At 40.4% G+C, this 12169-nt stretch overlaps 1 protein-coding gene across 4 annotated transcripts in view; it reads right to left on the bottom strand.

The window, feature by feature from the left end:
• grik1 (glutamate receptor, ionotropic, kainate 1) overlaps positions 1 to 12169 on the bottom strand; it is a 273219-nt gene that overhangs the window by 141070 nt on the left and 119980 nt on the right. For all 4 annotated transcript variants that reach the window (XM_002939147.4, XM_031896577.1, XM_004912164.3 and 1 more), the window contains exon 2: positions 3725 to 3892. In XM_002939147.4, coding sequence (XP_002939193.1) covers positions 3725 to 3892 — 168 coding nt within the window. The remainder of the gene's footprint in view (positions 1 to 3724; positions 3893 to 12169) is intronic.

Genomic DNA, 12169 nt, shown 5'->3' with positions numbered 1-12169 from the left:
CTATCTATCTATCTATCTATCTATCTATCTATCTATCTATCATCTATCTATATCTATCTATCTATCTATCTATCTATCTATCTATCTATCTATCATCTATCTATATCTATCTATCTATCTATCTATCTATCATCTATCTATCTATCTATCTATCTATCTATCTATCATCTATCTATCTATCTATCTATCTATCTATCATCTATCTATATCTATCTATCTATCTATCATCTATCTATCTATCTATCTATCTATCTATCTATCTATCTATCTATCTATCTATCATCTATCTATATCTATCTATCTATCTATCTATCTATCTATCTATCTATCTATCTATCATCTATCTATATCTATCTATCTATCTATCTATCTATCTATCTATCATCTATCTATCTATCTATCTATCTATCTATCATCTATCTATATCTATCTATCTATCTATCATCTATCTATATCTATCTATCTATCTATCTATCTATCATCTATCTATCTATCTATCTATCTATCTATCTATCTATCTATCTATCTATCTATCTATCTATCTATCTATCTATATATACCCTTATATAATAAAGAACATAGTAAGCTCCATTAGTAACCATTGTACATAAGAGCCAGTGAAAGTAAGAGCCTATAAGCACTGCTCGGCCAATGGGGAATCTCGCTGTCAGTCAGGGGTGTGAATTCCGAATGAGACAAAACTTTGTGGCAAAGAACCCTGACTGACAGGATCTATTTCCCAAGAGGTTATTCAGCAGTCGCATGTTCATTTCTTATGCAGTTATCTTTGTTAGATTTGAGGGTAGCACAAATTACTCATTCCGCACAGAGCTTTCCCTGTAGGAACTTTTCCCGGTGACTCCCACCAATCCACCTTGCAGTATATTCTGCTTTACTTTGCGCTGAGAGACTTATCCAGTGGGAGAAATGATAATTGGCCACAGAGTATTTCAGGATTTGTATGAGATTTTAACAAAAAAATATCCTTATTCATATCATAGTTACATAGTTACATAGTAAGTTAGGTTGAAAAAAGACACACGTCCATCAAGTTCACCCATAATGCCTATATATAACCTGCCTAACTGCTAGTTGATCCAGAGGAAGGCAAAAACCCCATCTGGAGTCTCTCTAATTTGCCGCAGAGGGGAAGAAATTCCTTCCTGACTCCAAGATGGCAATCGGACCAGTCCCTGGATCAACTTGTACTATCCACCCCTTTGTGAAAAGTAATGCTTTTATTTATATGGCACCAACATATTAAATGCTAACAGAGCAAGTTTAGTCATTCACAACTGTCCCTGCCCAAGTAGAATTCACAGTCTTAGGGGGAAATTGTATAAAATAAGCTAAGTTTACTAACCCATAGCAACCAATCAGATGCTTGCTCTTGTAAAAGCTGCTTGCTGATTGCTTAAGGTCTGGGATTATTATAAGACTTCCTAATTTATCCATCACTTTCCTACAATATATAATATGCAATTCATTTTGATAATAGGCTTTAACACAGTTTCACTGATCCTTTGAATTTATTTTTTGTATACATAAAATAGGCAATGGCGTTATGATTGTTTTTATATCCCATAGGAAATCTCCATAAGGACACTACCCTCAGGGTAAAATGAAGGTTCATTTGGTTTTATTCTTCCTACTGTATTTATTAATACTTCAGTCTGAGTGCCTGGAGCATCAGGTCTCTTTGGTTAATTGAGAGCAACATTTTTTTATTACCAATTTCGTTTTGTCTTCAAAGAATCAGAAATATAAAGTCTGACAAGATTTAGATTTTTTTTTTTGTTTTTTGAAGAGATTCTCTTTGAAATCTCTGTTAATCAGACTTTATACAAGGACCTTTTTGCACATGCCTGTCTATAGTTCAATGGAGGTGCTGTTTGCTCGCCATACAAATCAATAAATGTGACTCTTGATCTTTGAATTGGACCCTCTGAGTAAGTGATGGAGAGGGTTGCTGAACTATAACTTCATTGATAAATAAATTGGGCGCCAGTGGTTCTTAAGACAAACAATAACTCTTTATTTATAGAAATGAAGGAGGATAGTCACGGATGCAGTACAAGTATTCAGCTGTTACTCAAATACAGCTTCCAAACCAGGGCTCAGTCAACAGTCTGCAGATTTAGTCCCAGTTGAAGCTCCTAATCCCAAGTACAGGCCCTACAAATGGAACCTAGGAAGACTACCTTTACCCCTAGGTCTGTACACTTGAGACTTTACTCTGCAGATGGTACACCCAGGGGAGTTGAGAAATTCTCCTCAGGCGTCAGATGCCCCTGAAGTTACCTGGGGAGGCAAAAAGCTGCTCCTGGTAACTTCAAAAACCAATATTGTGAATTTTAATTGGAATATCAGCTCTTCCAGCTTAGAGGGCGCTATTGTGCCAGGGTTGGACTGGGCCAGCCTGTTTCTCTTTGCTCCCCCCCTGGGAACTGTGTGCACCAGTGCTTCCCTTGCCTCACCATCCAGAACTGCGTGCATTGTGTAGCGGGAACTTGCAACAAGCATTCCCCCCTCCCCCCCGGCCCTGAGCATGAAGGGGAAGCAGCAATCTCAGGCCTGCACTAGGGGCAGAAATGTCCTTGTGGTGCACCCAGGATTACTAATCCTTTTATTTCCTAAGTGGAGCATCAGGCTGCTCACTAGCTATCATGATCCTAAAGGTGGCCATACACATAAAGATCCGCTCTGGTGAGGTCGCTAAGCAAGCGGATCTTCTCCCGCTACGGGTGGGCGATATTGGGGGAATTTAGGCTAATTCAGTCGTTTGGCCCTGGGGCCAAGCAATTGAATTATAACGACTGGAATAGGTGCAGTCGGTTCGGGGGCCGCATCAATGAGCCGATGCGGTCCCCGATCCAACTGAATTTTTTAACCTGCCCAATCGATATCTGCCCAATTTCAGGCCAGATGTAGGTCAGGCAGGCAGTCGTTTTCCCTACACGGGCCAATAAGCTGCCGGATCAGTCCAAGGGACTATATCGGCAGCTACAATTGCCCCGTGTATGGCCACTTTAACTCTCACCCCTTGAGCAAACTATTACAAATCCTCAAATTATCTCAACCCACTGGACCTACCTCCACCCAGGCACACCGTACAACTAATCCAACAGGTGGGATCCATAGAGATCCAGCACATTTTGGCTTGCCCTTTTAAATTCTAAAACTTCTAGTCATCTCCAGCCCAGTTACTGAACTGCCAGTTACTGAAAGGTTTTCACCCAAGATAAGGAAACATTTCCCCTTGCCAACCAGGGTCGGACTGGGGGGTGCAGGGCCCACCAGGTCTTCTGCCCCATGGGCCCTGCAGTTGCCCCCGCCAGCTGCATCCCCTAACCATCCCCTGCAGGGTCCCCCACCCGACGTCCTCCCCTGAGTTCGAGTAAGTTTAACGCATCAGGGGAGGAACTGTTGGGCAGGGGGAGCGTCAACAATCATCGGGTCTGGGCCACCCGGGCGGCCCAGTTGCACCCTGTTCCCAACTATAAATTAGGACTAGGCAATGGCCATATATATATATATCACCTTCAGGTTACTCTCTCTAATATAGACTCAATAAAGCAGTGTGTCTGAAAATACAACTGGCTTTTTTTATCATTAGAAAAAATAAATGAAACCTGCCCAATTCTATTTCAGGCAGAAGTGATAAACATCAGCCAAGTATCGTTTGCACAAGCAAAGATAATAATAATATGGTAGAATCAGTTACCTCTCCTGGAAGCCTCAAAGCTATCAAAGAGGTTAATTCTCTGGATATCGTAGGTGAGGGTGGTGTTAGGCATCAAGGTTCTGTTCCTGTTAATATTGGTGACGGCAAACTTGAAAGCTAATTCTTCAACATTAATTGGCTCATTTTCCACTGTTTCGAATATTCCTCCTGTAGTCAAGAGATAAACAAGGATAGATGATAATCATTATTTCATGCATCATACTCTGAAATAATCTTCAAAATCAAAGCATTAAGAGGAGACAGTAAACTGTAAGTCTCTTTGGTGATAATTTTACTTGAGTTTTCTATACAAAGCTAAGGATAAGTTCACCTTGGGATAAACACACAAAGAATAAAGGATAGTGGCAAAATAATAAATTATACTGTATAAGTGTATTTTGAATATAAGGCACTAAGAAGATGTTGCATACATTCTCTATGGATATTATTGATATAAATGGTCACTGAAGGAGGTCTGTTCTTTTGGCCTACTAAGATATAATTACCCCTTCTTGGGGGCAGAACAGCCCTATTGGGTTTATTTCATGGTTAAATGATTCCCTTTTCTCTGTAATAATAAAACAGTACCTGTACTTGATCCCAACTAAGATATAATTACCCCTTATTGGGGCAGAACAGCCCTATTGGGTTTATTTAATGATTAAATGATTCCCTTTTCTCTGTAATAATAAAACAGTACCTGTACTTGATCCCAACTAAGATATAATTACCCCTTATTGGGGCAGAAAAGCCCTATTGGGTTTATTTAATGGTTAAATGATTCCCTTTTCTCTGTAATAATAAAACAGTACCTGTACTTGATCCCAACTAAGATATAATTACCCCTTATTGGGGCAGAAAAGCCCTATTGGGTTTATTTAATGGTTAAATGATTCCCTTTTCTCTGTAATAATAAAACAGTACCTGTACTTGATCCCAACTAAGATATAATTACCCCTTATTGGGGCAGAACAGCCCTATTGGGTTTATTTCATGGTTAAATGATTCCCTTTTCTCTGTAATAATAAAACAGTACCTGTACTTGATCCCAACTAAGATATAATTACCCCTTATTGGGGCAGAAAAGCCCTATTGGGTTTATTTAATGGTTAAATGATTCCCTTTTCTCTGTAATAATAAAACAGTACCTGTACTTGATCCCAACTAAGATATAATTACCCCTTATTGGGGGCAGAACAGCCCTATTGGGTTTATTTAATGGTTAAATGATTCCCTTTTCTCTGTAATAATAAAACAGTACCTGTACTTGATCCCAACTAAGATACCTGTACAAAGATGTTTCTTTAACACTAATTTGGGCACCTTTATTAGACAAAAGTTCTACAGGGCAAGGACTAATTTCAGCATCTAAGTATATTACAAGTCACACAGGCAGACAGTGTAATTTACTGTTCCCTTTGCTTGGGGCATGACACATAATGGGTAAGTAAACATTACTGTATATCAGATAAACCTGGGAGATTCCCAATTGTCCACCCGAGAACAAATAAAAAGGAACATTCGACCTTTAGTTTTTCTTTTATCCTAAACTCCTTTTAATGAAAGCTCTTACCTCCACATCTATTGATTTCAGCCCAGCAATTAAACAATGGTTGTGGAATGTGAAAAGAGAAGATCATTTCTCAAAGTATTGTTTTCCTTTATGTCGGAGAGTAACTGAGTTAACCCAATGGAGATCCCTTCCCCGCTATTCTCATTTAAAAATATGTGAAAACATTTTTTATTTTGCCATCGGCAAATTTTTTCCCAGAAATGCCAGAAATTTGCTGGCGCTTCAAAAAAGGCGCGAAAAAGCCGTTGGCATCAAAAGAAGTTGTGCGGTAGCCTCATTTCGCAAATTTTTCGCTTTTTCCCAAATTTTGTTTTTAATAACTGAGTAGACATTTGTGCTTTAGATGAGTTTAGTCATGGTAAATAGCGATGAGTGAATCTGTCCCCTTTCGCTGAAAAATTTGCGAAAATTAGCAAAAATGCAAAGAATTTTGAAAAAAATTGTTGCGCATGTAAAAAAAAAAGTGTATTTTTTTTTACATGTGCAACTTTTTTTGGTTGTGCGTCAATTTCTTCACTGCAAATTTTGTGCCCATTTTGCTAAAAAATTCAGCAATGAAGAAATGCGGAAATTCGCCACAAATCCATGACTGACAAAAAAATTCCGCTGATCACTAATGGTAAAACAGACAAAACAAATGTAATAAATCTGCCCCTTAGTTTAAAGGACACATTGGGGCCGATTCACTAAAGGTCGATAAAACGATCGCTATTTATAGCATGCGGTAAAAATTCTATTGCTTCTTATTTTTTGTGACTTAACGCTCAATTCACTAAAAGGACAGGCGTCACGAATAAGACGCATTGTTCTTTGCGTTATTTAACTCGCGATGAGCGGTTTTCTTGCGTTAATTCCAGCCGCGTGCGTTATTTCCCGCTTCGCGCGATATATTTCGCCGCTTGCTATATTAGCGATTGATTTTACGTACGTAACCATAGGGCTGATTCACTAAGGTGCGTTAAAACGAGCGCTATTTATAGCATGCGTTAAAAATTTTATCGCGTCTTATTTTTCGCATCTTAACGCACGATTCACTAAAAGGATATTTGCGTTAATTTAGACGCAATGCTGTTTACGTTATTTAAGTTGCGAAGACTATTTTCGTGCGGTATTTCATACAACGTGCGCACTACTTGTTGCGCGCATGCCATATTAGCCATACACACCGTTACATTCGTAAAACGACTTATTTTGAAAATGGCCATTTCCCTGCAAACTGGCGGCTGCATCACTCTGGGGCCAACACAGACTTGAATAAATCCGACTGCAAAGTCCATATTGTGTTGCCAAAAGCTCATGAACTGTACTTTTCTATAATTACCGCCTGCCCCAAGTAGGGGTTAATTTTCGCACAGACTAATGCGATATTTAGCGCGTCTAAGTGTTTGTGAATCATGCGTTAGTGTTATTTCTGAGCGCTAATTAACACAATGCGAGGTAAATAACACACGTGATTGTGCGTTTTTTTGTGCACGTGATATGCGTCTTAATGCATGCAAAATGACTTTGATGAATCAGGACTTATTTATCGCATGTTTTTTAACGCAAAAAAGCATGCGATAAGCATTATCAGCCTTTAGTGAATTGGCCCCATTGTCCCTCACAATGCGAGTGGAACTTACTGTATATACTCGAGTATAAGCCTAGTTTTTCAGCACCCAAAATGTGCTGAAAAGTCACCCTCGGCTTATACTCGAGTCGGGTGCCATGGGTCCCTGTAGACTAGCACCTTTTGTCTCTGGTGTGCAAATTAGGCCCCCCGCAACCAGAACCTCAAGTGCCCTGGCCTAGGCTCCCACTAGCAATACTTATTCCCCCTTTCGTGTCCTCTGAGACCGGGTCTTCTGCCAGTTTTCCAATGTGCAATGAGTGTGGGGTAGTACTCATATTGTTTTTGTTGACCCTCTTCTCCGCTTACAGAGCTAGTTTACTTGGTTTTTTTATTGGTATTTATTTTGGTTATTGAAACTAAGCAGTAGCGGCTGCATTTCCCACCCTAGGCTTATACTCGAGTCAATACGTTTTTCCAGTTTTCTTAGGTAAAATTAGGCACCTCGGCTTATATTCGGATCGGCTTAAACTCGAGTATATACGGTACATTTCCCTGACCTGTATAACTCAGCTTTGAATCTCCTGCCTTTATACTGTGGAAGAACCTCCCAATGGCAGTAGGATCCTTCTAATTTACAGCCGAATAGGCATTTTCCATTATAATGGCAGCCTTGTGCTTATATGTTACTCTGTGACTCTAATATCCTCCCATTAATAGCGGGGACATTATTCTGTTATTCTACCCCAGCTATCAGAGCTTCCTGAGCAGTTTACTTGTCCGTGGCCCGAAGAAGGGAAAACTGCACTTAAGAACTCTTTTTTATTAGTGGAGCAATCTGCAATCACTGGCTGTTTTCAAGCACTTATCTAGGGATGATAAAGTGATCCTTTCTAATCAAAAGCTATATCGTGCAATAAGGAATGAGTGCTGCCAAGAAGGCGCATAATCCCTACGACTGTGATTAGAATGCGAGTGATCTATTGTTTCTCGAATGCTGCCCGTTGCTCGTTAATTACCTGAAATAGCAAAGCTCCACGTATAAATCTTACAGTAAACCTCTATTACAGAATCAGCAGAGAAAAAAAGCAATGGAGGTGGTTAAATTAATTCAGCTTATGGCAGCCATGGTTGGGGCTACTCTGAGAAGCAAAAGGGGGATGGAGCATTTGCAGCTCTGGGGCTCAGAGACGGTTCTCTCCGTCAGTTTATTGTGTATAAGCAGGATCTGTAGGTACAGAGGGAAGGGACTGGGAATATCACCATCATGTCCAAATGGCACAAGTCATACTGCTTCATACTGGGCACAAAGAGTGCATAAGCAGGATCTGTAGGTACAGAGGGAAGGGACTGGGAATATCACCATCATGTCCAAATGGCACAAGTCATACTGCTTCATACTGGGCACAAAGAGTGTATAAGCAGGATCTGTGGGTACAGGGGGAAGGGATTGGGAATATCACCATCATGTCCAAATGGCACAAGTCATACTGCTTCATACTGGGCACAAAGAGTGTATAAGCAGGATCTGTGGGTACAGGGGGAAGGGACTGGGAATATCACCATCATGTCCAAATGGCACAAGTCATACTGCTTCATACTGGGCACAAAGAGTGTATAAGCAGGATCTGTGGGTACAGGGGGAAGGGACTGGGAATATCACCAGTCATACTGCTTCATACTGGGCACAAAGAGCACTCATTCACTTCTTGGATTAACTTTTGTCATTATATCTATATATCATTCTTAAGGTACAAGGAAAGAAGTTAAAAATACAGAGGAAGGGGTTAGAGTGCCACTTCTTTGCGACCCCACAATAACAAAAAAATTGCAATGTCTTTACCCCAGGCTGGTGTGCCTTTGCTTTTTCTTAAAAGAGGACCAACCTGGCACCATTTTTGCATGACCCTTGTACTTTAATCTGGACTTAGGTCCACATTAGAAGTTTTTCCATTTTGGTCAGACTGTGTCATTGTCCTTTATGGAAGCTTACTGCCTGGTTTAGAACCAGGGACCTGGTGTTTACTGGCCATCCCAAGCTGAGCCACGGGAGGCAGTGTGGTTTGGGATTGCCTGATAATATTAACGACTGGGTCTCTGGTTGATATTCCCTGGTCCATGCCCAACTAAGGGGCTATTTAAGCCTATGTCTTCCAACAACCTGGGCTAAATCATTGTGCTATTGCCATGATCAAGCCTCCCGTATCCTATCTGAGTATCCTATCTGAGTATGCTATCTGAGTATCCTATCCGTATCCTATCTGAGTATCATATCCGTATCCGATCTGAGTATCCTATCCGTATCCTATCTGAGTATCCTATCCGTATCCTATCTATCTGAGTATCCTATCTGTATCCTATCTGAGTATCCTATCTGTATCCTATCTGTATCCTATCTGTATCCTATCTGAGTATCCTATCCGTATCCAATCTGAGTATCCCATCTGAGTATCCTAAACGTATCCTATTTGAGTATCCTATCTGAGTATCCTATCTAAGTATCCTATCTGAGTATCCTATCTGAGTATCCTATCCGTATTCTATCTGAGTATCCTATCCGTATCCTATCTGAGTATCCTATCCGTATCCTATCTGAGCATCCTATCTGAGTATCATATCTGAGTATCCTATCCGTATCCTATTTGAGTATCCTATCTGAGTATCCTATCCGTTTCCTATCTGAATATCCTATCTAAGTATCCTATCTGAGTATCCTATCCGTATCCTATCCGTATTCTATCTGAATATCCTATCCGTATCCTATGTGAGTATCCTATCCGTATCCTATCCGTATTCTATCTGAGTATCCTATCCGTATCCTATCCGTATCCTATCCGTATCCTATCTGAGTATCCTATCCGTATCCTATCTGAGTATCCTATCTGAGCATCCTATCCGTATCCTATCTGAGTATCCTATCTGAGTATCCTATCTGAGTATCCTATTTGAGTATCCTATCTGAGTATCCTATCTGAGTATCCTATCTGAGTATCCTATCTGAGTATCCTATCTGAGTATCCTATCTGAGTATCCTATCTGAATATCCTATCTGAGTATCCTATCTGCCTGTGTGAGTTTTCTGTCCGAGTAAGTTCCTGCCCAGTTATGACCTGAGCCTGTTATATGGATTTGATTATTTACTGACTATCCTGACTCTGTGACTGAGCCTGCACACTGTTTTATTTTGCCAGTCCCTTATTTACATTCAGCAGAGGTCTGTGTGTTTTCTGTTTTTTTATTATTAAACCTTTTGCACAAGGCAGTTCGTGCCAAGCCTCATAATGTCACAGGGCACATCGGCTCCTCAGAACCAGTAACAGGTATGCAAACAATATTGTGTCATATGAAAAGAGGGAACGTTCTGTGCACAAGACACACTCGGCAGGCTTCACTGTCTCTATATAATGGGTACAACACATCTGTTCTCTTCCATTGGTTGCTGTTATAAATTGAGTGAAATTCTGTTTGGGGATTCAGGTAGTTGGGAATCAATAAACCAAGAGTTCGGACACTATCATGCTGCAATCTACAGATTGTTCTGTAATTGTATTGATCATGTATGGCAGGGCTTTTATAAAAAAAAGAAAAAAATCTCGACTGGAAACTGGGAATTGTTCTGCCAATGCTACACATAGCCTTCCAGTGAGTGACATTAATCAGTGTCCATTAGATGTAGATTGGCCAAACTGATTTATCAGGCCCCTGCCGACAGATTTTAGTAGCATTAAGACTGCGCTGCTGTGTCAGGTCTATGAAAATCCATTCAGTGTCACACCGTATTTATCATTCACGTTAGAGTCACCGCGTAATAACTGGTGGGGGAAATGTCAGACTGATCTCTAAGCCAATGTTACCATCCGTCAGGCTATCCGCTTCTTTATCAGCCAGTTATTTCTGCTCCCATAAGTACTGACAGGCTATAAAGTCAGGATTTGACAGGTTTTTTTGCCTTGACCAGCATTTAATATGATATGTTCTGTAGGTGATAGTGAGTCAAATGTGCAGCCTGTAGCTGGCTATGCCCTGGGTGGGAATGGGGGGAATATATCTGTATCATTGAGCAACGGCTTTATGTCAAGAACTGCAGTTGGCAGAATCCAGTTGGCTGCTGACTGCTATCTGTATGTGTAAGAAGTCTTTGGGTCTTCCTAATTAAGATTAATAAAAGCTGAAGTTATATTTTAAAAATGAAAAGTTATTTTATTCCGTTTTTATCTTGCTTTCTTCTCAAAATAACCTGTGCACATGTGTTTTACTGGATATTGTTTAACAATATAAAGGTCTAGTAAAGAGAATGCAGAAATAGTAAATATTTGTATTTTAAATAATAAAGGCTTTGGCATATCTGTGGGCAATACACCAAAGCCACATTTATTTCACTAAAGATTAGAGTTGCCACCCGGACAGCCCGGTTTTCGGAAGGGCTGCCCGGGTCAAACCCACCTGTCCAGTTTCCCTAATTTAGAAAACCAGGCAGGACATTTGGCTGATCGCCAAGTCATAGCCCCGCCTCTGCGATGTCATGGCCACGCACATGTGATGCAACTTCACTGCCCTGTGATGTCATGTCCCACCCCACTGCCTGGGGTTGGCCACTTTTAAATTTTAAATGAATGCTGTATCCCAAAAAAATCTAAAACTGAATATAGGAATGAACAGTGACAAAATAAATAATTACAGATGAGAGCTCATGGGGGATTTGGACGTTCCTTACAGTATCTATGGACAGGCCCATTTACTACAACAATAAGGTTATGGTTTGGCGTATTGGAGTGGCCTGCACTGATTTGGGAGTGGATAAAATGACTAAATTCTATAACTGGTGTAGGGGACTGGTAAATCGCACCTCTTTTTCTCTGGCAGTCCCCTAGTACTTTAGACACCTAGGGGGTCCTAGGTCCTCAATGTAGAAGGGGGTCCTCAATGTAGAAAGAAAGTGAGTCCCTTTCCTGGGTGAAAGTATGACCATTGTGGTTCTTCAGTTTGGCCACAAGGTAGCACTGTGTAATAGTATATAAGGCTGAGCAGCCATGTGTTTAGGGTCCATTTTGTTAGAACCTCACCTGAGCAGGCAGGTAAGATAGATGTGGAACCTAGGCCCACATTTAGGTCTAGAAAGATCAGTTCATATTTTGTTATAGGTCACAATAAGGGGTATATTTATCATGCTGTGTAAAAAGTGGAGTGAAGCATTACCGGTGATGTTGTCCAGGGCAACCAATGAGCGTTTAGATTTCAGTAATTAGAAAACCAAAGCAAAGCATCTGATTGGCTGCTATGAACAACTTCACTGTTAATGTTTTACTCCACTTTTTACACACCA

The sequence above is a fragment of the Xenopus tropicalis genome, chromosome 2 (assembly GCF_000004195.4).
Source record: "Xenopus tropicalis strain Nigerian chromosome 2, UCB_Xtro_10.0, whole genome shotgun sequence".
Classification (NCBI taxonomy): Eukaryota; Metazoa; Chordata; class Amphibia; order Anura; family Pipidae; genus Xenopus; species Xenopus tropicalis.
Note: the sequence above shows the minus strand (reverse complement) of the source record. Positions and strands in the feature narration are given on the sequence as shown.